At 47.1% G+C, this 26265-nt stretch overlaps 2 protein-coding genes across 8 annotated transcripts in view; both read left to right on the forward strand.

Annotated features, from left to right (window-relative positions):
* Nucleotides 1-14179, forward strand: part of KDM3B (lysine demethylase 3B) — a 75663-nt gene extending 61484 nt beyond the window's left edge. For all 5 annotated transcript variants that reach the window (XM_049649271.1, XM_049649269.1, XM_049649272.1 and 2 more), the window contains 10 exons: nucleotides 706-962; nucleotides 4519-4785; nucleotides 5607-5778; nucleotides 6167-6257; nucleotides 6395-6525; nucleotides 7516-7635; nucleotides 8607-8746; nucleotides 9238-9414; nucleotides 9891-10025; nucleotides 12748-14179. In XM_049649271.1, the coding sequence (XP_049505228.1) occupies nucleotides 706-962; nucleotides 4519-4785; nucleotides 5607-5778; nucleotides 6167-6257; nucleotides 6395-6525; nucleotides 7516-7635; nucleotides 8607-8746; nucleotides 9238-9414; nucleotides 9891-10025; nucleotides 12748-12828 (1571 nt within the window). In that variant the 3' untranslated portion in view covers nucleotides 12829-14179. The remainder of the gene's footprint in view (nucleotides 1-705; nucleotides 963-4518; nucleotides 4786-5606; nucleotides 5779-6166; nucleotides 6258-6394; nucleotides 6526-7515; nucleotides 7636-8606; nucleotides 8747-9237; nucleotides 9415-9890; nucleotides 10026-12747) is intronic.
* Nucleotides 14180-15924: 1745 nt separating this feature from the next.
* REEP2 (receptor accessory protein 2) lies at nucleotides 15925-22638 on the forward strand. 3 transcript variants are annotated; one of them, XM_049649288.1, is made up of 8 exons: nucleotides 15925-16137; nucleotides 17993-18065; nucleotides 18349-18425; nucleotides 20122-20242; nucleotides 20479-20592; nucleotides 20947-21088; nucleotides 21196-21326; nucleotides 21412-22638. In XM_049649288.1, exons 1-8 carry the CDS (start codon nucleotides 16106-16108, stop codon nucleotides 21478-21480), a joined length of 759 nt encoding a protein of 252 aa, XP_049505245.1. In that variant the 5' UTR covers nucleotides 15925-16105; the 3' UTR covers nucleotides 21481-22638. The 3 variants fall into 3 exon arrangements, with proteins under 3 accessions (XP_049505245.1, XP_049505244.1, XP_049505246.1); XM_049649287.1 differs by having other exon boundaries at nucleotides 15927-16137; nucleotides 20941-21088; XM_049649289.1 differs by having other exon boundaries at nucleotides 15931-16137; nucleotides 17914-18065; nucleotides 20941-21088.
* Nucleotides 22639-26265: the final 3627 nt, after the last annotated feature.

Here is a 26265-nt window from a genome sequence, read left to right on the forward strand (position 1 = left end):
CGATTCTGTGTCTCCCTCTCTCTCTGCCCCTCCCCCATTCATGCTCTGTCTCTCTCTGTCCCAAAAATAAATAAAAAACGTTGAAAAAAAAAAATTAAAAAAAAAATAAATAAATAAATAAAAATTAAAAAAAGAAATAAAACATAAAACTTCAAAAGAAAAGGCACATGCCTGGGCTGTACCCCAGACCTCTTTAGTCAGAATTGATAGGAGATTTTTATTAACCTTCCAGTTGGTTCTGTTATGCAGCCAGGGTTGATTTTCCATGGGCCCAAGAGTTGCCTGGGGAATTATTATAAATAGAGATTCCTGGGCCCCACCAGAACTATTAAATGACATTCTCTTAGAGTACAAACAGGAATCTCCATTTTTAGTAAACACTCCAGGTGATTCCAGTACAAGTATTCTGAAGACCCCCTTGCAGAAACACTATGTTAGAAAGTGAGGGAGATGAAAGATGGATTGGAACAAAAGGAAATTTGAAATCCAGATCTGGTAAAGGAAGGAAGAAGTAGGAGAGCTTCTCCTTGGCCGTGATCCTGCTATAGTCATAACCTTGTCAAGGTTGGCCTGGACAAACTGTGTGTAGTTTGTGGACCAGGGCAGGGGAAAGTCCTCATCCCCTTTTGGCTCATTTTTAGGAGTCATTTGCTTGCTGGGTATTACTTGTCATGCCTAATGCTATTCCTGGTTATGTCCTTACAGAAGCAGGGTCCCTGAGGTCGGTGCTCAGTAAAGAGTCTCATTCACCCTTTGGGCTGGACTCGTTCAACTCCACTGCAAAGGTCTCTCCATTGACTCCAAAGCTTTTTAACAGTCTGTTACTGGGTCCCACTGCCTCCAACAACAAAACCGAAGGCTCTAGCCTTCGAGACCTCCTTCACTCCGGACCCGGAAAGCTTCCTCAAGCCCCCTTGGACACAGGCATACCCTTCCCCCCGGTCTTCTCTACATCCTCAGCAGTAAGTGTCCTTTCTACAACTCTAGCCTTTGCTGCTTTTCCAAGGAAGAGCCATCAGAGATCTGATAACTGGATTAGAGTATATATGGGTAACTTGTGTTATCTGTGTTGTCTGTCCAACTGACAAGTTACTTACATTGCGTTTGGGAAATGTTTGAGATCCGTTTAAATAGTGAACCTTGGGGCGCCTGGGTGGCTCAGTCGGTTAAGTGTCCAACTTCAGCTCAGGTCACGATCTCAGGGTCCGTGAGTTCGAGCCCCGCGTCGGGCTCTGGGCTGGTGGCTCAGAGCCTGGAGCCTGCTTCTGATTCTCTGTCTCCCCCTCTCTCTGCCCCTCCCCCGTTCATGCTGTGTCTCTCTCTGTCTCAAAAATAAATAAACGTTAAAGAAAATTGTTTAATAAATAAATAGTGAACCTTTTGTGCCATGTTAAGAAGTCAATAGGGGCACCTGAGTGGCTTGGTCGGTTAAGCGTCCGACTTCGGCTCAGGTCATGATCTCGCGGTCCGTGAGTTCGAGCCCCACATCGGGCTCTGCTGACAGCTCAGAGCCTGGAGCCTGTTTCAGATTCTGTGTCTCCCTCTCTCTCTGCCCCTCCCCTGTTCATGCTCTGTCTCTCTCTGTCTCAAAAATAAATAAACGTTAAAAAAAATTTTTTTTTTTTTAAAAGAAGTCAATAGAAATTGAGACATTGAAATTTTCAGTCAGCAGGAATCACTATTTTCTTGACAATAACAGGCATTATTATTTTTTTTAACCTAGACAGTACATTCATACTGCCTTTTCTTGGGTATCTGTAATAGACACCTAAACCTAACACATCTAAGACCATATGCCTGATCTTCTGCGTATAAGCCTCCTTCTCCTGTAGTTTCCTCTCTTGGTCATGAGCATCTGCATTCTTCCAGTTGCTTGGCCAAAAATCTTGGAGTCATTTGGGACTCCCCTCTCTCACATTTCCTATCTAATCTGCCAGCACATCCTTTTAGTCTGATCTTTAAAATGTATGCAGGAGCACCTCAGTGGCTCAGCCATTTGAGTGTCCAGCTCTCAATATCAGCTCAGGTCGTGATCCCAGGGTCATGGAATCGAGCCCTGTATCAGACTCTGTGCTGAGCATGGAACCTGCTTAAGATTTTCTCTCTTTCCTTTTGCCCCTCTCGCTCTCTCTCTCTGTCTCTCTCAAATAAAAAATAACATGTATTCAGAGTCCACCCATTTCTCATTAGCTCCACCACTTCCTCTCTGGTCTGAGCCAACATCCTCTCTTGCCTGCATGTTTGCAGTAAACTTCTTACAGGTCTCCTTTATTTCTTCCCTTTTCCACTCTATAGTCTATTGTCAACACAGCAGCTTGAGTGGTTCTTTTTAAATATGAGTGGTTTCATTGACATGATTTTTGTTAGCTCTGCTGAAAATCCTTCAAGGGCTTCCTATTTCTCTGATAATATAAACAGAATCCTTTCAGTGGACAATAATGCTCTAGCTTTATCTGTGCAAGACTTCTTCCTTGCACTTCTCTGACTTCACCCACCACTTTCCTTGTTCACTCTGCTCTGACCACACCCACCTTCTTACTGACCGTGACCAGGCAAGAATCCCTCTTCAGAGCCTTTGCGCTTACCCTTTTCTTCCACTTGGAACTCTCTTTGCCATGTAACTATATGCTTGCTTCATCATTAATTTCATCTCCTCCCTTCCGAAATGTCACGTCCTGTAAGCCTTCTTAAACCACCCTTTGTAAAATCCATCACAGCTCCATCCTCCATATCTATTTTCTCTGCACTTACTATTTTTTCCATAGCATTCATTACCATGATTGATTTGTTGTCTGTTTTCCCTTTCCTTAAAAGATTTTTGACTGTTTTATTCACTGCTGTATCACTAGTGCCACAGTGTTTGATACATAGTAGGTATTCGGTAAGCATTTACTGAATGAATGAATTCACAAGATAAAAATTTAAATGATGTAGTGAAAAGTCTCCTTCCCATCATCATCTCCCAGCCACCTGTTTTCTTTTCTGCAGGTCAGTCATTGTATGGTTTTTTTCCTCCTTTTTTTACTCAGATGCTCTACACCTTGCTTTTCTGTTTTCACTGTGTATTGTCTTAGAGATCATTTCAAGCAAGTACATAAATATATTTCTCATTCTATTTTATAATTAGTGGCTAAAATTCAGTGAGCTGTGGATGGTTGAGCCATGTACGATGTGGGTTATTTGTTTCTTTTGCATTAGTGACTTGAAAAAATTACTTTTGGCTCTCTTTTATATGTACTTGCTCTGACCTTCAGTTCTCCTTTTTCTTTTTTGATTTTCCCAGGAAGTTCTATGATTACATGTACTTTGTACAGATAATAATTAGTGATACTTCAGACTTAGGAATACTTCAGGCTTTTTATAAAAGCCCTCTCAGTTCTGTGACATTAGGTATGTCACTTTGATTTTTGAGCCTGGTGATTTCATCACCTGGAACGTGTGAGAGATTCTCAGTGGGGTGATAAGCAAGGGAAGAATTGAACATTAGGAGACTACTTTCAGAATATTTAGTTCCTTTTGAATACTTTCATTTACCACTTTTTTGGGGTATACTCCCTGGTTAAAAAACAAACAAACAAACAAACAAAAAACCACTGCCTTGGCACCTGGGTGGCTCCGTTGTTAAGTGTCCAACTTTGACCCAGGTCATGATCTCACAATTCGTGAGTTCAAGCCCCGCGTCGGGCTCTGTGCTGACAGCTCAGAGCCTGGAGCCTGCTTTGGATTCTGTGTCTCCGTCTCTCTCTACCCCTGCCCCGCTTGCACTCTGACCCCCTCTCTCTCTCAAAAATAAAAATAAACATTAAAAGAAATAAAAAACACTGCCTTGGGGCGCCTGGGTGGCTCAGTCGGTTAAGCGTCCGACTTCAGCTCAGGTCACGATCTCGCGGTCCGCGAGTTCGAGCCCCGCGTCGGGCTCTGGGCTGATGGCTCAGAGCCTGGAGCCTGCTTCCGATTCTGTGTCTCCCTCTCTCTGCCCCTCCCCCGTTCATGCTGTGTCTCTCTCTGTCTCAAAAATAAATAAACGTTAAAAAAAATTTTTTTTTAATTAAAATAAAAAACACTGCCTTGATAAGTCACTTTATTACTTAGTTGAAGTATCCTTGGGCATGCTAGCCAGAAAAAAATTTATAAGCCTCAAAGTAAATAATCTTTTTCACTCAGTTAAAGCATTTTGTGATCCTTGTGGTCCACATGCAAATCCTTAATACAAGGCTGGATGGTAAAGACATTTCTTAGGTCTCTAGGCTCTTGAGGCAGATGGGATCTTTGCATACTTTTCTTGCATAAATGTAAAGCACAGTATAAAAGATGGAAATTTAAGATACTGACTTCATAAACCCCCATTCAATTACAAAAAGTATCTCAGAAAAAAAAAAAAAGTATCTCAGAAACGTTTGTGAAACTTAATCAGGTAAGTCAGAACTCCTTCTTGTGAGTACAGTTGTGAGACAGTTTTTTGAATGCTCTTCTCATGGTGCCTCATTCATACTTACCTGATAGAATTGTATTTGGCAGGGAGTGAAGAACAAGGCCAGCCTACCCAACTTCCTTGACCACATCATTGCCTCAGTGGTAGAAAATAAGAAAACCTCAGATGCTGCAAAGCGGGCCTGTAACTTGACTGATACCCAAAAGGAAGTGAAGGAGATGGTGATGGGGTTGAATGTGCTGGACCCCCATACATCCCACTCCTGGCTCTGTGATGGCCGACTTCTGTGTCTTCATGACCCCAGCAACAAAAACAATTGGAAGATCTTCCGGGAATGTTGGAAGCAAGGCCAGGTAAGTAAGGATAAGTAGCTACCAGGACCAGCTGGCTGCTTGCCCACCACAACTACAACAATAGTTTCAATTCTGTCTGGGAGATTTTTTGACAGGGAGATTGAGACATAGTAAGTTCACCGAAAACTTCCTTGCTACTTCGATTTTACTTGGATTTTAAAAAATCAGAAGATTCCTAAAAATATATTGTGGTTCCTTCTATTTCTAAGCTTTATAGGTCTGTGGTCTGAAAAGGGTAGTTGAAATTTCTGGGAAGTGGTGATCTGGCATTAATGACACTTTTAGAGGAAAATCCTTAAGTGTGATAGGGGTAAGGTGAAGGTGGGTAGAAATGGGTAGTACAAAAAAAAAAAAAAAAAAAGAAAGAAATGGGTAGTACTTTTCTAGGTAAATGTTCCAAGGCTGCACAAATTTGGATGATAGTGTGATAACACTTCCTAATTTTTATACTTTAGCAGGTGCTTGAAAAACGGGGAGGTTATGGAATTGTCTGGATAGTTCTTCATTCTCACTGTGAGGAAGTATTCTCAAAGTTGCATTAGTCAGCTTTTTGTCCTCTCACCTCAAAATAGTGGTAGATACCAGAGCAACAGAAGTAATTTCTGTAGCATGCCTCCCAGCATGAAACTCAAAAATTATAATGGAGAAGTGGTTTCCATTTCCTGCACCTGACATGTTGAAACCTATAGATTCTGAAGCTGGGACAGAACAGTAAATCATCATGAAGAAGAGGTTGTCCTCAGGAAACCTATCCTGTCCTTGAGCTCTGAGCTAAAAAGTATTTCCTAAATCGTTCTGATTGGCATATTTTGTTTCCGCAGCCAGTGTTGGTTTCAGGGGTACATAAAAAGCTCAAGTCTGAACTCTGGAAGCCAGAAGCCTTTAGCCAGGAATTTGGAGACCAAGATGTGGACTTAGTGAACTGCAGGAACTGTGCTATAATTTCCGATGTGAAAGTTCGGGATTTCTGGGATGGCTTTGAGATCATATGCAGTAAGTAGTTTTGATGAAGGCAGACTGGAAAGGAAGTCCAGCTCTGCCCTTGGACACAAATCATACCCCCTTGGCGGGGGGACAGTCTGTCTTGGTGCCAACCAAGCTAGCTCTCCTGGCAATCATTGGCTCCCAGAGCACACCTGGGCTTAAGCACCTTCTCCCATGGGTTGTGTGGAGCACTTTCACTCTTGAGGCTGGAATTCTTTTGAGATGGAAAAATATAGCATGTGTTAACTAAAGCAGTGGGCGAGGAAAACAAAGCTCACCTAGTCCATTAGGACGGGTTATAAGTGTGAAAATAAGTTAGTCTCCTAAAACTTGCAGTCTTTGGAAAACCAGGCAGCAGCCAAACAAGCAGATTGTGGGAGTGCTGTCTGTCTTTCAGAGCGATTAAGATCAGAAGATGGGCAGCCTATGGTGCTTAAACTCAAGGACTGGCCTCCTGGGGAAGATTTTCGAGACATGATGCCCACAAGGTTAGTGAACTACAGTAGGTCATCTTGAGACCCTGTGCCTTGCTGAAGCATCACAAAGTAATGATAGAAAAGTGGACTTTGCCTCTTTGCTTTTTTCCCTCTTAACAAGCTAAGTCATCTTTCCTGATCTTCTGTAGGTTTGAAGATCTGATGGAGAATCTTCCTCTGCCAGAGTACACCAAACGAGATGGCAGGCTCAATCTGGCTTCTAGGCTACCCAGCTACTTTGTAAGACCCGATCTGGGCCCCAAGATGTACAATGCCTACGGTATGAAGCCAAAGTCGTAATTGCCCTTTTGGGATACTACTGTTCCCCATTTCACCTATAGAGGGAGATATTTAGTCAGGGTCCTGTGTAGAGCTAATAGAGCACAAAGTGACAGGTGCTAAAGAATTTAACAGTAGCCATATGGTTTGAGGTTTGTTTGTTTGTTAAGATTTTTTTTATTTTTAAGTAATCTTTATACCCATTATGGGGCTTGAACTTACAACCCTGAGATCAAGAGTCACATGCTCTACCAACTGAGCCAGGCACAGGCCCCAGGGTGGATTTAAATGCTATGGCTTTTGTCATACTGATTTGTATCACATCTATACTTTGTATATCTACAATAATTAGAAAGTTTCCTCTCAAACATTCTGTGCAAGAAGACATGATTCTTAGTTTTTAAGAGCCTTGATAAAATAACAGTGAAGAAGACAGAGTTCCATACCACCCAGCAAGCTCTTTGTGAAGTCACAATAAGGCCGTAAATCACTGTGAAAGCCAATTCTCATTTGTATGTCAGTAATGCACATATCTGTTTTTCTTTTAAAGGAAAGATTGTTGGGGTGCCTGGGTGACTCAGTCAGTTTAGCATCCAACTTCAGCTCACATCATGATCTCACAGTTCATGAGTTCAAGCCCTGCATTAGGCTCGCTGCTTTCACTGCAGAGCCTGCTTCAAATCCTCTGTTCTGCCCCTCTCCTGCTCATTCTATCTCAGAAAGAAACATTAAAAAAAAAAAAAAAAAATAGAGTGTTGTAGGGAGTGGAATTGGTTCAGTGAATGGCCAAAACTATAGTGTCAACCGAACTAGAAATCAATCTTAAAACACTAGAAAAGAGATGAGAGTGATTTTTTTTTAATAAACAGATATACTTCACTCTCCCTGTTACCCATTTAAGAACATCTTAGAGTATGTTCTCACTTGTAGAGTTGGTATGGATTTTTCACAATATTGCCCTTTCACCCTGCATATCCTCCTTTTCCCTCAGGCTTAATAACCGCAGAAGATAGAAGAGTTGGCACAACAAACCTTCATTTAGATGTATCTGATGCAGTCAATGTGATGGTGTATGTTGGGATCCCCATCGGGGAGGGTGCTCATGATGAAGGTACTATTTCTATATACCCACTACTTCAGGATGGTGAGGCTCAACGTCAGGAGTAGAATCGGGTGTCTTTCTCCTCAGGGCCTATGCATAGTAGGTGCCCAGTAGATGTTGCTAAGTGAAAGGAGGTTTTAGGAAAGAAGAGTGGTACTTGTGTATCTCTGACCACAGTCATTCTCTTTCTGGGAATGCTCCCTTTTCCACTGAGTATAGAGCATCAGAAATAGGAGCAAAGAAGGAAGGGTAGTCTGGCTCACTTGCCATCAGCCAGATCAGTTTATCAGATGATAAAGCCAGCTTATTTGCGCAGAACGAAAGCATCAAAGTGATATTTTGCTGCATTTTTACTCCCTGCCATCTCAGTATAAAATTAATATGTGTTAATTATGGACATTTTAGAAAATGTACAAAATGTTAAAGAAATACGTAATTCAAAATCTCACAGTTCAGGGATTATTGGTGTCATTATTTTGGATATTTGCTGCCACACATTTGCTTTTAATGCGATACACCTGCAGATCCTTCCGTTAGTTGTCCTTTAGAGGATCATAATAGACAAGCATTAGAAGTCTACCCTCTTAACTTGCCAGAGAAGCTTTATGTTTCATGGCCTTATATCCGTAGAACCCTAGAGTTTATAAAGAGGTCTTGAAAAAGTACATGGAGTCTGTCTACTTACAGCAGGAAATAACCTGCATGTTGAACATAAGATGTGGCTAAACAGTTTGAGCAAGAAATATGTTTTAAAAGACTACTCTCCCTCCAAAAAAATGCAGAGTCTCTATTAAGGAAGATTTAGGGTTGCTCTTACTGTGTGTAGAAAGCTTAGGCAAATATGAGTTTTGATTCTTTGATTCTACCTTACATTGCTTCAGAGAGATGGAGAATAGTAGAGACTAAGCTTGTTTGAATTGAACATTTTGCTTTACTCAGAAGAAGTGAAATGACTGGAAAAGTAATTTTGCTCTTTTCAGAGGTACTCAAGACAATTGATGAGGGAGATGCTGATGAGGTGACAAAGCAGAGGATTCATGATGGAAAGGAGAAGCCTGGTGCTTTGTGGCACATCTATGCAGCCAAGGATGCGGAAAAGATCCGGGAATTGCTACGAAAGGTATGCACCCAAGTAGGCTATCCACTCACGGATGAAGGGTCTGGGGGTGATGAGACCACCTGTTTAGGTTTCTCGTGTGGGGTTTCTTGGCTTTTAAGACCTGTACTTTTGGGACGGCTGGGAGGCTCAGTTAAGTGTCTGACTTTGGCTCACGGTTTGTGAGTTCGAGTCCCATGTCTGGCTCTGTGCTGACAGCTTGGAGCCTGGAGCCTGCTTCGGATTCTGTGTCTCCCTCTCTCTCTGCCTCCCCTGCTCATTCTCTGTCTCTCTCTGTCTCTCAAAAATAAATAAATGTTAAAAAAAAAAAAAAAATTAAAGACAGGTACTTTTCGTCCAAATGCCCTGAAGGCCTGAATCCACACCTGGAGGGTGTTGAATAGAATAAAGCAGAAGACTTTGGCCCCACTAGGGACATTGCTGCAGGAAGTTGGGTTTATGCTATAATTTTTACGCATTGATTTTTCCATCTTTGGGTTTGGTTATGGCTTCAGGTTGGAGAAGAGCAAGGCCAAGAGAATCCCCCTGATCATGACCCAATCCATGACCAAAGTTGGTACCTGGACCAGACCCTCCGTAAGCGACTCTATGAGGAGTATGGTGTGCAAGGCTGGGCCATCGTTCAGTTCCTGGGAGATGCTGTCTTCATACCTGCTGGAGCCCCACACCAGGTGGGTTCCACTGGATTCCATCGGCTTCCTACTAATCTGGCAATAGATACATATAAATGGCTGCATTAGGCTGACTGTTCTTAAACTGCAACTTCTTTTTTGCTCTTTAAGTTTCTTCAGTGTAATTCTCAATGCACGTTTGAAAATTTTTAAATAAGGGAGAAAGTTAAAGTCCCAACTCAGCTACCTGTGCCATGCCCCTTTTCCATCCCCTCACCCGGCTTTCTCCAGAAGTAGCTTGTGGTTAACAGTTTGGTGTATATTTTTCCAGATCCTCTTCTGTGAGAATACTAACATTTTCATTTATAAATATATACTTGGAATTTTTCTGCTTTTGTTTTTATGACAATGGAATATCATAAGCATTTCTCAAGTTTGGGGGGTTTTGTCTTCTTTTTAAAACTATATCATGGATATTTTCCATATATTGCTGAACATCTCAGGGCTCTTTTCCCTCTGAACTTTTCCTCTCCCAGGTGCACAATCTATACAGTTGCATAAAAGTAGCAGAAGACTTTGTATCTCCAGAACATGTAAAGCACTGTTTCCGCCTGACGCAGGAATTCAGGCATCTCTCTAACACTCATACAAACCATGAGGATAAACTGCAGGTAAATAACTCCTCCTTCACCCCCACTCTCTCTCCTTATCTCCTGCTTGCCTACATACATAGGATGAGCATTCTGCTTTCTGAGGGTATTCTATGGGAGGTATTACTGGAGAGATGATCCTCTTCCACAGAGTATTTAATGAGTCCTCTTCCGATTTGCTTTTAGAGGATACACATCTATTAACCTAGTCATTTCTGCTATCATCTTCTATTTCTCTGCCCCTGGGAGATAAAGTATTTCAATGTTAATAACTGACTAGACTGACTTTTCCCAGTTAGATGGCGAAAGCACTGTGGCAGAGTGTTCCAAGCATGTTTCCAAGAAGGGCATTTCCCCAGAGCTGCTTCTCACAGCATGTTTCTGTGCAGGCTCCATTCCTTAATGCCCTGCTAGGTACTGCAATCCATATCCCTAAGAATTGTTGGGTGCTTTAGTAGCATTAAAAAAAAGAAGAAGAAGGAAGCAAGATTTCCCAGGCAGGACTTCAGCAATCTGAATATAGTCTCCCAGCCTCCCGCAGGTAGATTCAGACATCTTCAACCCTGAGTCTCCTCATTTTTGCTGTTCCTTTTTAAAAATTAAGAACATTTCAGGCTGCCTGGGTGGCTCAGTCGGTTAAGCATCTAACTCTTGATTTTGACTCAGGTCTTGATCTGTGGGTTTGTGTTCCGAGCCCTGCCTCCAGCTCTATGCTGACAGCGCAGAGCCTACTTTGGATTCGGTCTCCCTCTCTCTCTGCCCCTCCTGCTTACACTCACTCTCTCTCTCTCAAAAATAAATAAACTTAAAAAAATTTTTTGAACGTTTCAACCTTAAAGTTCTTATTACAAAGTACAATCACATTGATAGATAACATTGATATTATAGATATAATGCAAATATGCAGACATATGTATTTTCAGATCTCAGCTCCATTAGGTCTCTACTTATAATATGTCACCTCCAACATTCTCAATCCTCTGTCACTGCTCTATTTTTGTCTGTAGTATTTTTTATTGTCTAACATACTATGTATTTTTTCTGTTTGTTTGTATCCCTACTAGAATATAAGCTATTTAAGCTCCATGAAGGCAGGAATTTTACTCCTTTATTCACTGCTTTTCCCTAGCATGATATCTGATACATACTAGGTACTCAGTAAAAATATTTGTTGAATTAGGGGTGCCTGGGTGGCTCAGTCGGTTAGGCATCCGACTTGGGCTCAGGCCATATTCTCACGGTTTGTGAGTTTGAGCCCCATGTCGGGCTCTGTGCTGACAGCTCGGAGCCTGGAGCCTGCTTCAGATTCTGTGTCTCCCTCTCTCTCCCTGTCCCTCCCCTGCTCACACTCTGTCTCTCAATAATAAATAAACATTAAAAAAAATAAATAAATAAAATATTTGTTTAATTAATACAAAAATTATTTTTTTTTAACGTTTATTCATTTTTTGAGAGTCAGAGAGAGAGGTTAACACAGAATCTTAAAGAAGGCTCCAGCCTCTGAGCTGTCAGCACAGACCCCGAGGCAGGGCCTGAACCCACAAACCGTGAGATCATGACCTGAGCCGAAGTCGGAGGCCTAACTGATTGAACCACCTAGGCGCCCCAATACAAAAGTTTTTTAAATAAAAAATAGCAAAAGGGAGCTTATGTGCCCATCCTTCACCTTAAGAAATAAAGCATCCTATACATACTTATTATACAACATACACATATAGAACAACTACATTATTGAAGCTTCCATATACCCTTCCCCATTCTGTCTCTTTATTTCCCTCCCCAGAAATAGTCACTATCTTGGTTTAAAACTGTCTTTAGCCTGTTCACTTAATTTTAGTAACTCTAACTATTCCTTCCTGCTTCACGTGTAATATGTGTTCTTCTTAGACAAAATAGAAAATATTTTTTCTCAGTTTCTCATCTGTAAAAATGGGGATGATAATAACAGAACAGACCTCAGGGGCACCTGGGTGGCTCAGTTGGTTGAGCGTCTGACTTTGGCTCGGGTCATGATCTCATGGTTCATGAGCTCGAGCCCTACGTCGGGCTCTGTGCTGACAGCTCGGAGCCTGGAGCCTGCTTCACATTCTATGTCTCCCTCTCTCTCTGCCCCATCCCCACTCATGCTCTGTCTCTCTCTGTCTTAAAAATAAATAAAACATTAAAAAAAATTTTTTTTTAAAGAATAGACCTAATAAGACTGTGGTAAGGATTAAGTGAAAGTCCACATAAAAAGCTTAGCAATAGGGCACCTGGGTGACTCAGTCAGTTAAGCGTCGGACTTCAGCTCAGGTCATGATCATGTGGTCCATGAGTTCAAGCCCCACGTCAGGCTCTGTGCTGACAACTCAGAGCCTGGAGCCTGCTTCGGATTCTGTGTGTCCCTATCTCTGCTCCTCTCCCACTCACACTCTGTCTCTCTCTGAAAAATAAACAAACATTTTAAAAAATTAAGCAACAAAAACAAAAAACTTAGCAATAGTGTGCCCAGCATGTACTAAGTACATAGATGATGGTGATTATATAGCCTTTCAAATGATTTCATCATTCTTTTTTGAATATAGACCTTCTATCCTCTGTGATTTGTAAATCATCTATGGGATTGATTTGGGAAGTATGCAGTCCTCGTTGAAGGATTTCCTCACTCACTAGTAGGCTTTATAGGTTGTTTAAAATATATATCTTCATTTGAGAATATAATATGAGGCCACCATGAACTGACTGTGCCGATTGCTCTCTCCAGGTGAAGAACATCATTTATCACGCAGTGAAAGATGCTGTCGGCACCCTCAAGGCTCATGAATCCAAACTGGCAAGATCTTAGGCATGGAGAAATTGTTAACTCCCCTGTGAAGCAGGTCTTTCACTCACAACACATACAGGGAACGGCAGGGTTCTCTGCTGGAGCAGAGGCCCTTCACCGGGAGCCTGTGTGGTCAGTATTACAAACTCTCCAGCCACTCTTTTCTACGCTGCCTCAACACTGAAGGTTGACCCAGGAAAGTCACACTGTTCACACACACAGTTTCAGACTCCAAGCCAAGGGTGCCACATACCCATCCTGTGGTCTTTGGGACTCTGAATTGCCTGAACATTGCTGGGCTTTCCTGCACATTCTCGTGACTTGAGATTCATGGAAACCGGGAATGTGGGCACACCTTTCTTTTCTTTGTTCTCTCGTGCCTAGTTAAGTGGGAATGTGTTTGGAGGTAGGGGGAATCACATAACTGGTACAAGTAGGGGCTAATTGCTTAAACACACCTGGTGGAAGCCTGACAGTGTCTCTGCACGTGACCTCTGACACAGACCATCCCAGGAGACGGGGTGAAGCCATTCCCCACAATCTCTCTCGTGAACACTGGAGTCTTGCAGGACCCAGGGAGAACCCACTGCTTTTCCCAGGAGGCTCCAGGATTAGGAAACGTGTGTATTTAGTGAAAAATAGGTTTGTAGTGAAATAGTTACTATTTCATGAAAGTAGATATTTTTAGAATTTTTGAAATACCACAGTTGTTTTCCTGGATTATGAGGAAAGGCACATTACATTTAGTCTTCCTTTCGATAAAAATCTTTGAAGAATTATGATTTTTAGAAATCACCTGCCCATTATAGCACAAAATCAGCCAAAGCAGAATTGAAAAGAATTGGCTTTTTAGGATTCTTTTAGTTTCTTCCCTTCCCATATCAGTCCTATCTTGAGGGAACAGCCATCTGAGAAAGAACTTTGTCATGTCTGAGCTGTGGTGTGTTTTACCGATACACACACTGGTGTCGCAGGAACCATTTTCACATATTACCAGCGTTCCCTTGGGACTCCTCTTAAATTTCCGAATGCAAAGGAAAGTTTGATTTCCTACATGAGTCTGTTTGGTTTTTTGGGTTTTTTGTCCAAAAATGTTTTCAGCAAAACTTTCCAACTCTGTGGAGTTTTATTAAGAATTTATTTGAAAACGATGGAATTCATTAGCCCATAGATACATTGGAAAATGTATCTATCTTCTTTCCAGCTGTACTGTAGTGCCCTGCAGGCTTGTTTATATGTTCACAATTACCTTTTTTTTTTTTTAATAAAAGTCATTTACTGTAGAATACTTTTAATTTCACTTTCTGTATTTTAATTTTGTTGAAGGGCTGATTGGGATTTCCATGTTCTTATTAAAAATCTAACAAATCTGTTTGGAGTGGACTAAATTCTTCTGTGCCGGCCATTTTAAAAAGCAAAGGCAGGTTGAGGGCGGGGTTGGAGGTGGCGAATGGTTCATTTTCTGACCTTCATTACATTGCTGCATCCGATTACCCTTTACTTCCTGAATTTGTGCCCATTTGAGAGAGGAAAGTGCCAGGTCATTGTGGTTTGTGGGTTTGGGGGGTGAAGGGAAAAGAGTGGCAGAAAAGATGGGTTTTCCATTGTTGATGCTATGTGAATGGAGTGGGAAAGATGAGGTCTTTAACCTTCCTAGAGCAGCTGGGGGTAAGCGCAGTGGGGGACAGCCTGAGCAAGGTTTTGGGTGATCAGTGATGAGGTTCCTCAAAGCAGGAGGCCCAGCTGCCCACATATGAAACATGTGGCCCTAGGTCCACCTCAGTTGGTGGGAAAAGACCCAAATGGATTTTTTGTTTATAAATCAGCAATTAAAGTAGCTTGAGGAGTAAGGACAGACTACATTCCAATTAGAAAAGGCCTTTTGAAGAGGAAGTTGTAAAGAATAGCAAGAGGGGTCATTGGAGGCTGCTTCTCCAGACTCTGTTGGAAAACATCTTCCAAAGTGTTTGAGCCTGGAAATACAATTATCAGGATGGAAATAGACCATTGTGTGGTTCAAGGATACTGAGTTTGAATAGGACCATAACTGAAATACAGAGCTCTGAACGTGTCCTTTCAGGCTGGATGGGCATGGGTCGAGGCTGTGGTCACCAGAAGACTCACACCTCCACTTAAAGAATGCAGAAGCTTTGAAATGGGACAGGAAAGGAAAGCAATGGGGAGAAAGGGGGTTGCAGAGGTTGGAGCTTTGTTGCTTTGGTGAAAATCAGGAGGCGGGCTAGCCTACATTCTGGATATAAATGTCTTCAGAATTAGGGCATACACTGCTGCCAGCATTTGCTGATGGGGGTGGAACTGGAGGCCCTAGATCCATCTCTAACCCAGACGCCATGCCTCCCTACCCCTTTGTTTAAAGAGGGTCTACCCCTGGGTATTCACCTTGAGAGCCTGGGCTCTGTCCCTGCAAAGCTTAGCAAGCGACAACGTAAAAAAGCACATCAGAGTGGGGGACGGGTCCTCCAACAGGATTGATTGGTAGTGGCCACGAAGGGGTGAGGTGGACAGGTGTAGCTATAGCTATACCTTTGACTTGAGAAGTTCTTGGGTCGGTGTCTACAGGGCCTGTAATGGAGGAAGACAGGTTGCTAGTCAGCAGTTAGGAGAAGTGGCCTGATTAAAATAGACTTCATGGGTTCATACCTTAGCATGACTTAGTGGTTTTGTGACCTTGGCAAATTATTGAACTTCCCTAAGCTTCCCATTTCCTTATCTTCAAAATGAGGATAATTATAACCTCTGCCTTATGAAATGAGGATTCAGTGAAATAATGCATGTGAAGCTCTTAGCTCAGAGGCTGGCACAGTAAGCACTCAATAAGTCCTAGCTAGTATTCCTGGGGGAATGTTTAAACCTTTCAGCCTGATGTGGGCAAGGCAGGAGGAGGGCTAGGACGTCAGGATGGAACCTGAAGACCTGTAAGGACCTCAAGCCACGGCTTGGAATCCAAGGAAGACGAACAAGCGATTAGACGAAGGCAGGGCGGTGAGGGTCAAAGGCGCATGCCCGGTGATAGCAGGTGCAGGGGGGCGCGCCGCCGCCGCCGCCGCCGCCGCCGCCGGCGGGCCTCCCCTTTAAGAGCCGCCCCCGCCCACGGCCCGCCGCTGCGGCAGGGACCTCCCCTTTAACCGCGGCTGCTCGGCACTTCGCGGCCCCCGCGGCGGCTGCTGCTGCGGCTGCTGCTGCTATTGCGGCTCTTGCTGCCGCCGCCGCTCGACCTCCAGCACCTGCATCCTCCGCTCGGGCCGGGTCCCCGCCCCGCGCCCCGCCCGGCCCCGCCATGGTGTCCTGGATCATCTCTCGCCTGGTGGTGTGAGTGCGGCGGTGGCGGGGCGCGGCCGGCAGGGAGGGGGATGGGGAATGGGAATTGGGGGCTGAGGGGTGTTGAAGCCCAGCATGGACCGTTCCGTGGCTTCATACAACAGAGTCCCCTAAAGGAACATCGTTCCTATTTGGGGTTCCCAGAGACAAGACATGGAAGAGTAGGACCCAGGACCTGAGAGGGGAACATTAGAAGAGCATAGTAAGCCTGGCTTCCCACCCCTTTTATTTTCAATTTTCGGTGTTCCTTCATCCTAGGGCTGGGCAGCATGGCTTGATTTATGAAGGGGAGGCAGCATGTCCCCTCCCCCACCTAGCAGATCTGGGCTGAAGGAGCAACTCAGACCTGGGCCGTCATCTTCATGCGGGGAGAGGGCTAATGGAAGAGCGGGGAGCCAGACAGGGCCTCATCATTCCATTGCTTAGGGCCGTAGTTAGCAGCCTTGGCCTCCTCTCTCTTCCACTATCAGGACTCTAGAGATGAGGGCATAAGCTCTGAAGGCCCCCCAGGGAGGACATCTGGGTGTTGGGAAGCAGAGATGCTTGGAGGACAAAGTGTGGGAGGTAACCGGGAGGGGATATGTGTGCTCAGCCTGGATTTGTGAAAGCCACAGAGGGGAGGGCCTTAGGTGGCCTTCATTCCAGGCTGCCAGCTACATTGTGGAGCTCTGTCCCTGCTCCTCCCCCAGGCTCCAGGAGGGAAGCCTGCTCCCACACCCCACACTTTGTCCTTGAGGACTCCACCCCCGACCCCTTCTCCACAGGTCGGTTTGAAAGTATCTTGCCTGTAAAAGGCAGGTCCCTGGGAGAACAGGCAATACCCACACATGGTCAGGGGGCTGGGCCCAGCAGGGGCTTTGCTTGGGCCTCAGCCAACCCCTACCCTGGCTCAGGACCCTGCCCCAGGACCCTGCCCCTCAGCCTCTACCGCGGGGGACTGACACCCCAGAATTCCCTCCCCCTGCCTTCTTCCCATTCAGTGCTGTTATGTGCTTGTATTCTGGCTCCCTGTCACTGGAGTCTCCCTCCTTCCTCTCCCCCATCCCACCCCAGAGGTTATCCACAGGCGTCATACCTCCCTGTGCCCTTCAGAGTGGCTGTTTCTCTCTTGCCTGGATGAGCTCCCTGGGGAGCATCAGTCTTCTCCTTCCCTCACCTGTGTCCTATATATGGTCTCTCTAATGGGATCACTACCAGGTTGTACTCCAGCTAGGGCCTCGAGCCCAGGACCCTCCCCTGAGCTTGGTCCAAGTGTACTTATGGGGGAATAAACCTTTTGCCCCTCTTAGGGCCTCCTGCCCCTGTGCCCTCTATGCCCCAGGTCCCCAGAGGCACAGAGGTGCCTCTGATTGCCACATAGAGTGCCCTGTTACGTGGTGTCTGGTTCCCCTACAGACCTGGCCCTAAGCAGCCTGGCTCAGAACTAGAGGTAGAAGGTAAGGGCAGACAGGTATGAATGAGCACAGTATCTGGAGAAGGGAGACACCCTGTTGCAGTGACCAGACCCCCACTCCCCACAATACGGATAACCAGTGATCATGGGTGAAGATACCACATTGGACCCTCTGGCCTCTGGGTCTTTCTTTACCTAAGGGGCTGGAGAAAAACTGAAAAACAGAGAGGCGAGAGACATCACCTTCACTGGCTGGGGACCTCCAAGCTTGTCACCTGAGGCTTAATGGCTTTGACTGTAACCACTGGCCTGAGTTCATCAGTCCAGTTGATGTGGCACTCTGGAGTTCTGTCCTTCTCCCCTTACCTACCCAGGGACTGACTGATGCAGAGCTGGGAGGGAGAGGCCACTGCTCTTGGCCGAGGGGACCAGTAACCATGCCTGCCTCCCTAGGCTCATCTTTGGCACCTTGTACCCAGCCTATTCTTCCTACAAGGCCGTGAAGACAAAAAACGTGAAGGAATATGTGAGTTTATGACCCTTTAATCTCCTACCCACCCCACGTGGCAAAGATAGGCCAGTGGATCACAATACAGACAGTAGTGACTTTGTGCCAGTGCTTCAGCACTAATGAGACCTTACTTCAAGGAAGTTCCTTTGTGTTCCCTTTCCCCTGTGGTGTGATCCACAGGCAAAGTTGAGGTCCCGAGTGTCCCTTCCCCACAACACCTCCAGCATAGTTGGCAAGAGAGATGGGGTCCTGGGTGTTCCCTCAAGGCCCCAGCTAATACTGCTCTCTGTACCTTCAGGTGAAATGGATGATGTACTGGATCGTCTTTGCCTTCTTCACCACGGCTGAGACACTCACGGATATTGTGCTTTCCTGGTGAGGTCCAGCATCCCCAACCTGCATCTCAGGGTCCAGAGTTTAGACTCTCTACCCCCACCAGCCCAACAGAAGATTGAGACCCAGGGTAGAGTCCTCCCACAGTTCCATGGGGTCCTGGATGTCCACTCTCCCCCCGTGCAGGCCTGGCTTAATCAGTAGAATAAGAGACCCAACCCCCACATTTCTACCTGATGATAGCCAAAGCACCATAATAGAATTCAGGAAACCTGCTTCTGCCAGACATCCTGTATGACTTTGGGCAGGTTTCAGCTTCCTAGGTCTCAGTTTCCTTATTTGTAAACTAGGCATATGATTCAATCTTATAGACATTCAGTGCTAGTATTTCAAAGCACTACTAGACTATGTTGTGAACCCTTGAAGGACAGAGAATGTCTTAATCACCTATATGTATGTTCACAGCAGGAGCTCAAAAAATGTGTACTGAGTGAGCAGATACCTCTTGGAAGAGAGTACTAACAAAGCACAGAACACTAAATCAAGAGAGAAGAGAGTTTTATGGAGAGGTAGAGAACAAAAGATGATTGCATTGGCTTGCAAGGGCCAATGACCTTTGAGAAAAATAGTTTTAGCAGAAGTTGAGTAGGGTTAGATTAGGAAAGAATAGTGGGTTAAAAATTGTGAGGACAGTGAGCATAGATGCTTCTTTTTTTTTTAAGTTTATTTATATTTATTTTTGAGAGAGAGAGAACCAGCAGGGGAGGGGGAGAGAGGGGGGGGTCAGAGGATCTGAAGCAGGTGCTGTACTGAGAACAGAGAGCCCGATGTGGGGCTCAAACTCACAAACTGCAAGGTCATGACCTGAACCAAAGTCAGACACTTAACTGACTGAGCCACCCAGGAGCCCCTAGCATAGATGCTTCTTGCCACAAACAAAGGAAAGTGCTTTGTGAGGATGTCGGAAACATGAAGGAGTCTGGCCTGAGGAGAAGGAGCCAGGGAATGGACACCAATCCTTAAAAGTAAGAGGCAGCAAAGAATGGGATCCAGAGCACAGCTGGAAAAGCTTCAGTCTTCCTTGTGGGAGGAAGGGCAGGAAGAGAAGGGGGTGAGGACCCAGGAGTGGACCTGGGAGGTTAGGAAGCTCACCTTTGTGTTGGCCCTGGGATAGACAAGCAGGAGTGTTCTATCAGAGTGAGAGGCCTGGGACTCCCAAAAGAAAAATGTGCAGAGAGCCACTGCAAGGGGAATTCTGCTGGAGGCACTTACCATCCCCCTTGGAATCTCAGCTATGCCTCCCATTTTCCTTGAGATTAGAAATGCCAAGGGGCACCTGGGTGGCTCAGTCAGTTAAGCATCTGACTCTTGATTTGGGCTCAGGTCATGATCTTGTGGTTCTTAAGTTCTAGCCTCTCATCAGACTCTGTACTGACAGCCTGGAGCCTGCTTGGGATTCTCTCTCTCTCTCTCTCTCTCTCTCTCTCTCTCTCTCTCTCCCTCTATCTCTGCCCCTCCCCTGCTCACACTCTCTCTCTCGGTTTCTCTCAAAATAAATAAATAAACTTAAACAATTAAAAAAAAGAAGGAAAGAAAGAAGGAAATGCCCAGTCTCCTGAGCCACATGGGAACCCCAGTGCACTAAGGGGTGGGGAACCAGGCAAGGTCTTGCAGGGGATCAGCTCACCTCCTGACTCCCTATCCCAGGCTCTGCCACTTGCCTCTGTCCCACCCACAGGTTCCCCTTCTACTTTGAGCTCAAGATCGCCTTTGTGATATGGCTGCTGTCCCCTTATACCAAGGGCTCCAGCGTGCTCTACCGCAAGTTCGTGCACCCGACACTGTCCAACAAGGAGAAGGTTTGCCTCCACTCTCAGCTGACTTCCTAGCCTGCCCCAGGCCATGGCAGCCCAGTGTCTGCAGCCACGTCCATTCCTGGCTCTCCTTGTGGGCACCCAGAACCTGAAGTGATCTGGCAGGGCCCTGGCCTCCTGGAGCAGGCAGTGCCTTTGTCTGGGTGTGAACAGGGGCAGGGAATGGCCTAGCCAGCAGGGACCACCCCTCACCTCCTACTCCTTCCCCTCCCACCTCTCAGGAAATCGACGAGTACATCACACAGGCCCGAGACAAGAGCTATGAGACCATGATGAGAGTGGGCAAGAGAGGCCTGAACCTGGCTGCCAATGCTGCAGTCACCGCTGCTGCCAAGGTGAGATGGGGGCAGACCAGGCTCCCAGGGCCCCACCTTGCTCATTTCATCCCCCTGGCCAAGCCTCTTTGCATCTAACCTGTCCTTGGTGCTGTGATGGTTTGGGGCTTGTGCAACTCAGGGTTGTAGGCCTGGTTCTAACACCTTCCAGCCAAGTGACTTCAACTCTCTGAGCCAGTTTCCTCAACTGTCCAAAGGGAAATGATGGGCCTTTCAGTGCTGCCAAAGGACTGGGTGAGGATAGTGTGAGGAAAGCACTGAGCTCAGTGGCTGCCCGTGCTCTATAGTGACCTCTATCTCCACCCCGCCCCTTCCTCCGGTTCTCCCGGTGCGTGGTGGTGACCCTAGGGCCAGGGGGTGCTATCAGAGAAGCTCCGAAGCTTCAGCATGCAGGACCTGACCCTGATCCGGGACGAGGATGCACTGCCCCTGCAGGGGCCTGACAGCCGTCTCCGACCCAATCCTGGCAGCCTCCTGGATACCATTGAGGACTTAGGTACAGGCAGGGCCCAGGACTGGGCAGAGGGAGGGGGGACCTCAAGGGCATGGAGGCCAGGTAGGAGAGCCACCAGACCTCTGTTCTCCTTTCTTCCCCCAAACCAGGAGATGACCCTACCCTGAATTTAAGATCTAGCACAAACCAGGCAGATCCCCGGACAGAGACCTCTGAAGATGATATGGGAGACAAGGCCCCTAAGAGGGTCAAACCTGTCAAAAAAGTGCCCAAAGCTGAGGTGAGAGCCCAGGCCAGAGCAGGGGGAAATGGGGAGGGGGTGTGACCCCAGGCTGAACCTCTAACTTCTTCTCTCCTTCCCACAGCCACTGGCTTCCAAGACACTGAAGACCCGGCCCAAGAAGAAGACCTCTGGTGGGGGTGACTTGGCTTGAGGTTCTGACCCCCTGGAGGCTGCACACTGTGCCAGTAACCCACACGCCTCCGGCCCCAGGGCCCCTCAGATGGCTGTTTCTGGTGCCTGCCCAGTGACCACTCCTCTGGAAGGGCTTGGAAAAGGGGAGGGAGGCCCTGCTATGGGGGTGGAGGGTAGAGGCTGGAGGAGTTACTGAAGACTGAGCCCCCCAAGGAGGCGGGGGCTCCTTAGAGCCCAAACTGCTATTCTCCCTGCTCCAGTCCTGCTCCCACCCACCCAGTGCCTTGCTGAAGACCATGGCCATCCCCTTTTCTGAGGTCCTAATATGCCCCCACTGCTCTCTCCGGGCTGGGGGAGCAGTCACAGCCCAGACTGACCAGAGATGGGCCTGAAGGCACCTGGGAGACAGGGAGGGAGAGGGGAAGGCTTCAGAGAACTTGTGGCACAGGCCACAGATGTGAATGGAGGACAGGGGCTTAGCATGTGCTTAAATGACCAGGATGATGAGGCCAGAGCTGCAGCTGGGGGCATTGGATAGGGCTGTGTGCTACATGTCCCCACTAAAAAGAAGTGGGGTCCTAGGGGTGTGAGTGTGTGTGTGTGTGTGTGTGTGTGTGTGTGTATCTTTCTAGGTCTAGGGCTGGGGAGGTTTTGAGTAAAGGACTTTCCTGCCAGCAGTGACCATCCCCCACCCTAAGCCCCACAGCTAGCTGGCCCTTCCCTGCTTTCAGCCCTCCCTCCTACTCTCAGAGCCTCAGAGGAGCTCAGCCCAAGAGAGGATGAGGCTCTGAAGGCCTCTTATCTCCTCCTCTGCCCTTGATACCCTTTTGCTTCCTCCCATTCCTGCCCTGCCCCTAGGCTGGGCTCCTCTACCCCTCAGGGCCCATTGTAGAGGGCCCTGCTGAGCCAGCTCCTTTCCTCCTCACCTGGGGGCCCATCTTCCTTTTCTCCAGACTCCTTTTCCTGTGCCAAGCAAACTGAGCCCATGTAAGCAGGCAGACCCTTATTAGCCCAGCCTTTGCCCCACACTCTACCCCAGCTTCTGCCGTGGCTTCAGGAGGAATGTGTGAAGAAGAAAAGAAATATTGGAGCCAAAGTGCTTCCAATTCTATGAAAAGAGGGTGCCCATTGGACCTTTGGCACTGGATGAGCCAATAAACCAAATTCTGGCACCTCATGTATTTCGGCCTCTGTACTTTGTTCTTGCTCCTCCAGTCCCCAGGTGGGAAGGACCTCAAGTAAAAAGCAGGGCTCAGCTACAGGAGGAAGGGGGGACAAGGTCAGAATGTGAGACCCAAGAGCTCTGATCTCCAAGATAAGAGATAGGTTTGAGCTGGTCCATCTGGGAAAATGGTTTGGAGGTTCAAGATACAGCCAGAGGAGTAGGAGGGATCATGACTTATGAAGGCCTAGGGGTCTCCAACTGTCAAGGTTGTCTTGTCCCTTGGAATTCTGCCCAGAGACCTCCATCCCCAGTGGACCTCCTGGTACCTTATGGAAAGTGTCAGTATAAGCTCTGAGGATAAAGACCCCCATGAGTGTCCCAGGGAAGAGGGAATAGGATTTCGGGGTTGCTGGGCAAGGAACTGGTTGGCCATGCTGCTTAGAAAGGCTTAAGAATGTTGGAGGAGGGCTGAGAGGGAGAGACTCTGAAAGGAGGAGACAGGCTGAGGGAAGAGGTAGAGATGGGGAACCAGCCTCACAGTGCATGTCTGAGCCTGGGGACAGAGAAGGATGACAGGACACCAAGGACTGGAGACAAAGAGATAGTCCCTGTGGCCCCAGGAGGAAAGGCTTGAGCCCTGGGCTGCTTGGCTAGGTTGGAGGAGACAAGGAAGGAGGCTGCAGGGCATGGGGTCTGAGTCCTTGGGAGGTAGAAGACCACCAGGGGCCAAGGGGAACAACTGGCTGGGGATAAGCCCTGCAAGGCGGTGCCCAAGAGAATGGAAAGGATGGCAGAGGAGCAGAGGCAGCATGGGAAGAGAAAAACAAAGGGAAAGAGTGGAGAGGGAGGGGGGAGAGAGCAAGGCAGGGAGGAGGAAGGGAGAAGGAAGGGGAGAAACAGTAGTGCAGCTTTGTAGAAGGAAAATGAAGGAAGCAGAGCATGGGGTGTGGCATAGGGTGTGTGGGGACCTAGCCCCAGGCTCGGGACCCCACAGTTGGCAAAATGCCCCTACAGCAGACTTCCCTCTCCCTTCCCCGGCATCACAGAGGTATGTCCTCTCCAGCCTCACACTCAGGCCAAAGTGGCCAAGAACTTCCTGAACTGAGGTCATGGTGGAGGTGGAGTGTGAAATGCCCTTTTCATCTTCTCTGGAATCCTCCAGTCAACAGCCCTCTGAAGGTCATTCTTTTCACCACTGGCCTCTGAGCAAATTGGTCCCTTCCTCTAGAAAGGAGAGGATGCGTCAGGATAGGATTCAGGGAGAGACTCCTTTGTTCTAGAAAGATCTCGAGAGAGTAAGATGCTGCAGTCTCATGCTAGCAGCTACCATATGGCCAGAAAACCAGGTTAGGCCCTCCCTAACCTAAATCCCATTTGCTGCATAACACACAAATATGAACGCGTGTGCATGGATGCACACAGATACATGCTTGCACCCACAGTGACCACTTGCTAAGAAGGTCACTGACAGATTCCCCACTGCCAGGCTCTCCATGCACATCTGGGTTTCTCTGTGTCAACAGGAACATGCTCAGATTTCCAAGCTCCTTGGTCCGTTGCCGTGGAAACAGTCTCCTAGAACTCGGCACAGGGCCTGGCCCCTGTGGTGCAGGGGAGGAGAAGAAAGATGGAGGGTGACAAGAAGATGGAGGGATCAGCTTCTTGGAGGGGCAGGCAGGACACATTTGGGTCTAGGTGACATCTTGCCATTTCATTCCTTAGGACCACTTTCTCTCTCCCCTCCTCCTCAGTAGACCTCTAGGCCAGGGGAGTGGGGAAGAGATGTCACAAGACAGGTGTATGGTTAAAACTATGTGGAGAATTCTTGTTCACTCCCTGGGTCCCCAGTGAGCATTGAGAGATATTAGCTTTTGAGTGGGAGCTAAGGTCTAGCCCTCTGTCCCACCGTGCTGGGGGACACTGGACAGCCCTCCAGGCCTGAGGTCCCTGGATAGAATGTCCTCATGGCTGGAGCTGCTTCAGCTGGCTCCCCCTCTCTTTCTTGTGTGTGTCCCACACCCAAAGAACCTGCTTAAAATGGGATTTCCAGGCTGTGATGTCAGAGGAAAGCCAGCAGCTCCAGCCTGTGCCAGTTCTTCCTTGATCAACAGAGCTGAGCCCAGTCTTGCTCAGCCTGGAGGAAAGGGGGTTGGCAGAGGAGGGAGTGGATCCAAGGGCTCTAGGCCATGGACACTGTATCAGTGGCATCCATGATAATAGGGAGAGACTGTAATAGGAAGAGGCAGGCCGAAGCCACTGCTGGCTTCCCCACTGCCTTAAATTTCAGCCATTTCGTGATCATTTCCCTCCCAAATTCCTCTAGTTTTTCCCTCTCTGAGCTGAGATAGGCCTGTCTGGTGGAGGAGGGCACTTTAGTATTAGAGCCATTTGGGTTCTGCCTGACAACTTGTCCCATATCTGGGCTGGAGGCAGGGATGGGTAGGAGGGATACCAGCAAGGAGGGGGGAAAAAGCCCACTAGGTGGCGCAGCTCACTCCCAGTGTGGGATTCCCAGCCCTTGAAGGGGAGAATCTTTTCCTGCTGTCAGTCAGCCTTATGGTCTGGTGAGCAGGGTGTCTCATGCCCCACTCGCTGGAGTTGTAGGTTCATGAAGAAAACATTCTTGCAGGTGCATGGAACAACTATGGATTTTCAAGCAATTACTTCCTAAACCCAGATTGTGTACCACCCCCTGCACACTCCCCAGGAGAACGTCAGGCCCAAAGGGCAGGTACTCCCTTTTGGTGAGAATCAGGCACTGTCCTAGAAGCAGGGAAGGTGACAAGCTGACTCTGGGAGGGTCCTGCAGCCCAAGGGACCCAACATGAGTTTCTGAAATGACATCAACAAGGCCACTGGAGCTAATTTCGAGGTCAGGTGAGGAGAGGAACCCAACAGGTGGCAAGGGGTGGGGAACTTGGGAGAGGCAGGCTAGGCCCAGAGGGATGGCAGCTCGCCTGACTGCAGGACTCTTCTGGATATTATTTCCCTGATGGCCATAGTGACAGTCCCAGGCCAGGCCCAAGTGTTTGTGTTTCCTGTCCCTTCCCTTATTTTATCTGATCCACTATGAGATTTAAAAAGGAGAAAAAAAGACCCTAATTTCCAAATTCTGGAATCCCAAGGTACTTCTACAAGAGCCAAGGTTGGGCCTCCTTAGTAACCTACCTTTCCCTGACCTCCTTCCCAAACTGACCCCACCAGCCCTGCATCCCTAATGAATTACCCTCTCCTTTTGTCCCAGCCAGATGAGTGATCAATAAATAATGCTGCCTGAAATATTGATGGTGAGTTTTACACTAGCATCCCTTAGCTGTGCCTGTCATTGGGGAATTTGAGAGCTGACAGAGAAATGCATGGCCACCAGAGAGCTCTTTTCTATCTCTGCCAAGAGGGGGTCTTTCTTTGCCAAGATTTCAACCTGTTCCCATCTCAGCCAGAATCATGACTCATTCCCATCAAGTAAGATGAGGACTCAGCCAGCAACCTCCAACCTGGGAAGAGTCAGGTAAGCTAAACAAAGCAGAGACCCTTCCTGATACTTTTGTCTCAAGACAAAGAGATCCCATTTCCTCTGTTCCATGTCCATCTTGGACCTTCCAGGTCCAGCTCTCTGAGCAGGATCTCAGAAGGAGAACT

The sequence above is a fragment of the Panthera uncia genome (assembly GCF_023721935.1).
Source record: "Panthera uncia isolate 11264 chromosome A1 unlocalized genomic scaffold, Puncia_PCG_1.0 HiC_scaffold_17, whole genome shotgun sequence".
Classification (NCBI taxonomy): Eukaryota; Metazoa; Chordata; class Mammalia; order Carnivora; family Felidae; genus Panthera; species Panthera uncia.

Bases quoted from the DNA above. Each gene is read 5' to 3' on its own strand.
- REEP2 (XM_049649287.1), top strand. From the start codon at position 16,106: ATGGTGTCCTGGATCATCTCTCGCCTGGTGGT. The intron at 16,138-17,992 runs GTGAGTGCGGCG...CTGCCTCCCTAG, and splicing joins ATCATCTCTCGCCTGGTGGT to GCTCATCTTTGGCACCTTGT. The intron at 21,089-21,195 runs GTACAGGCAGGG...CCCCCAAACCAG, and splicing joins GGATACCATTGAGGACTTAG to GAGATGACCCTACCCTGAAT.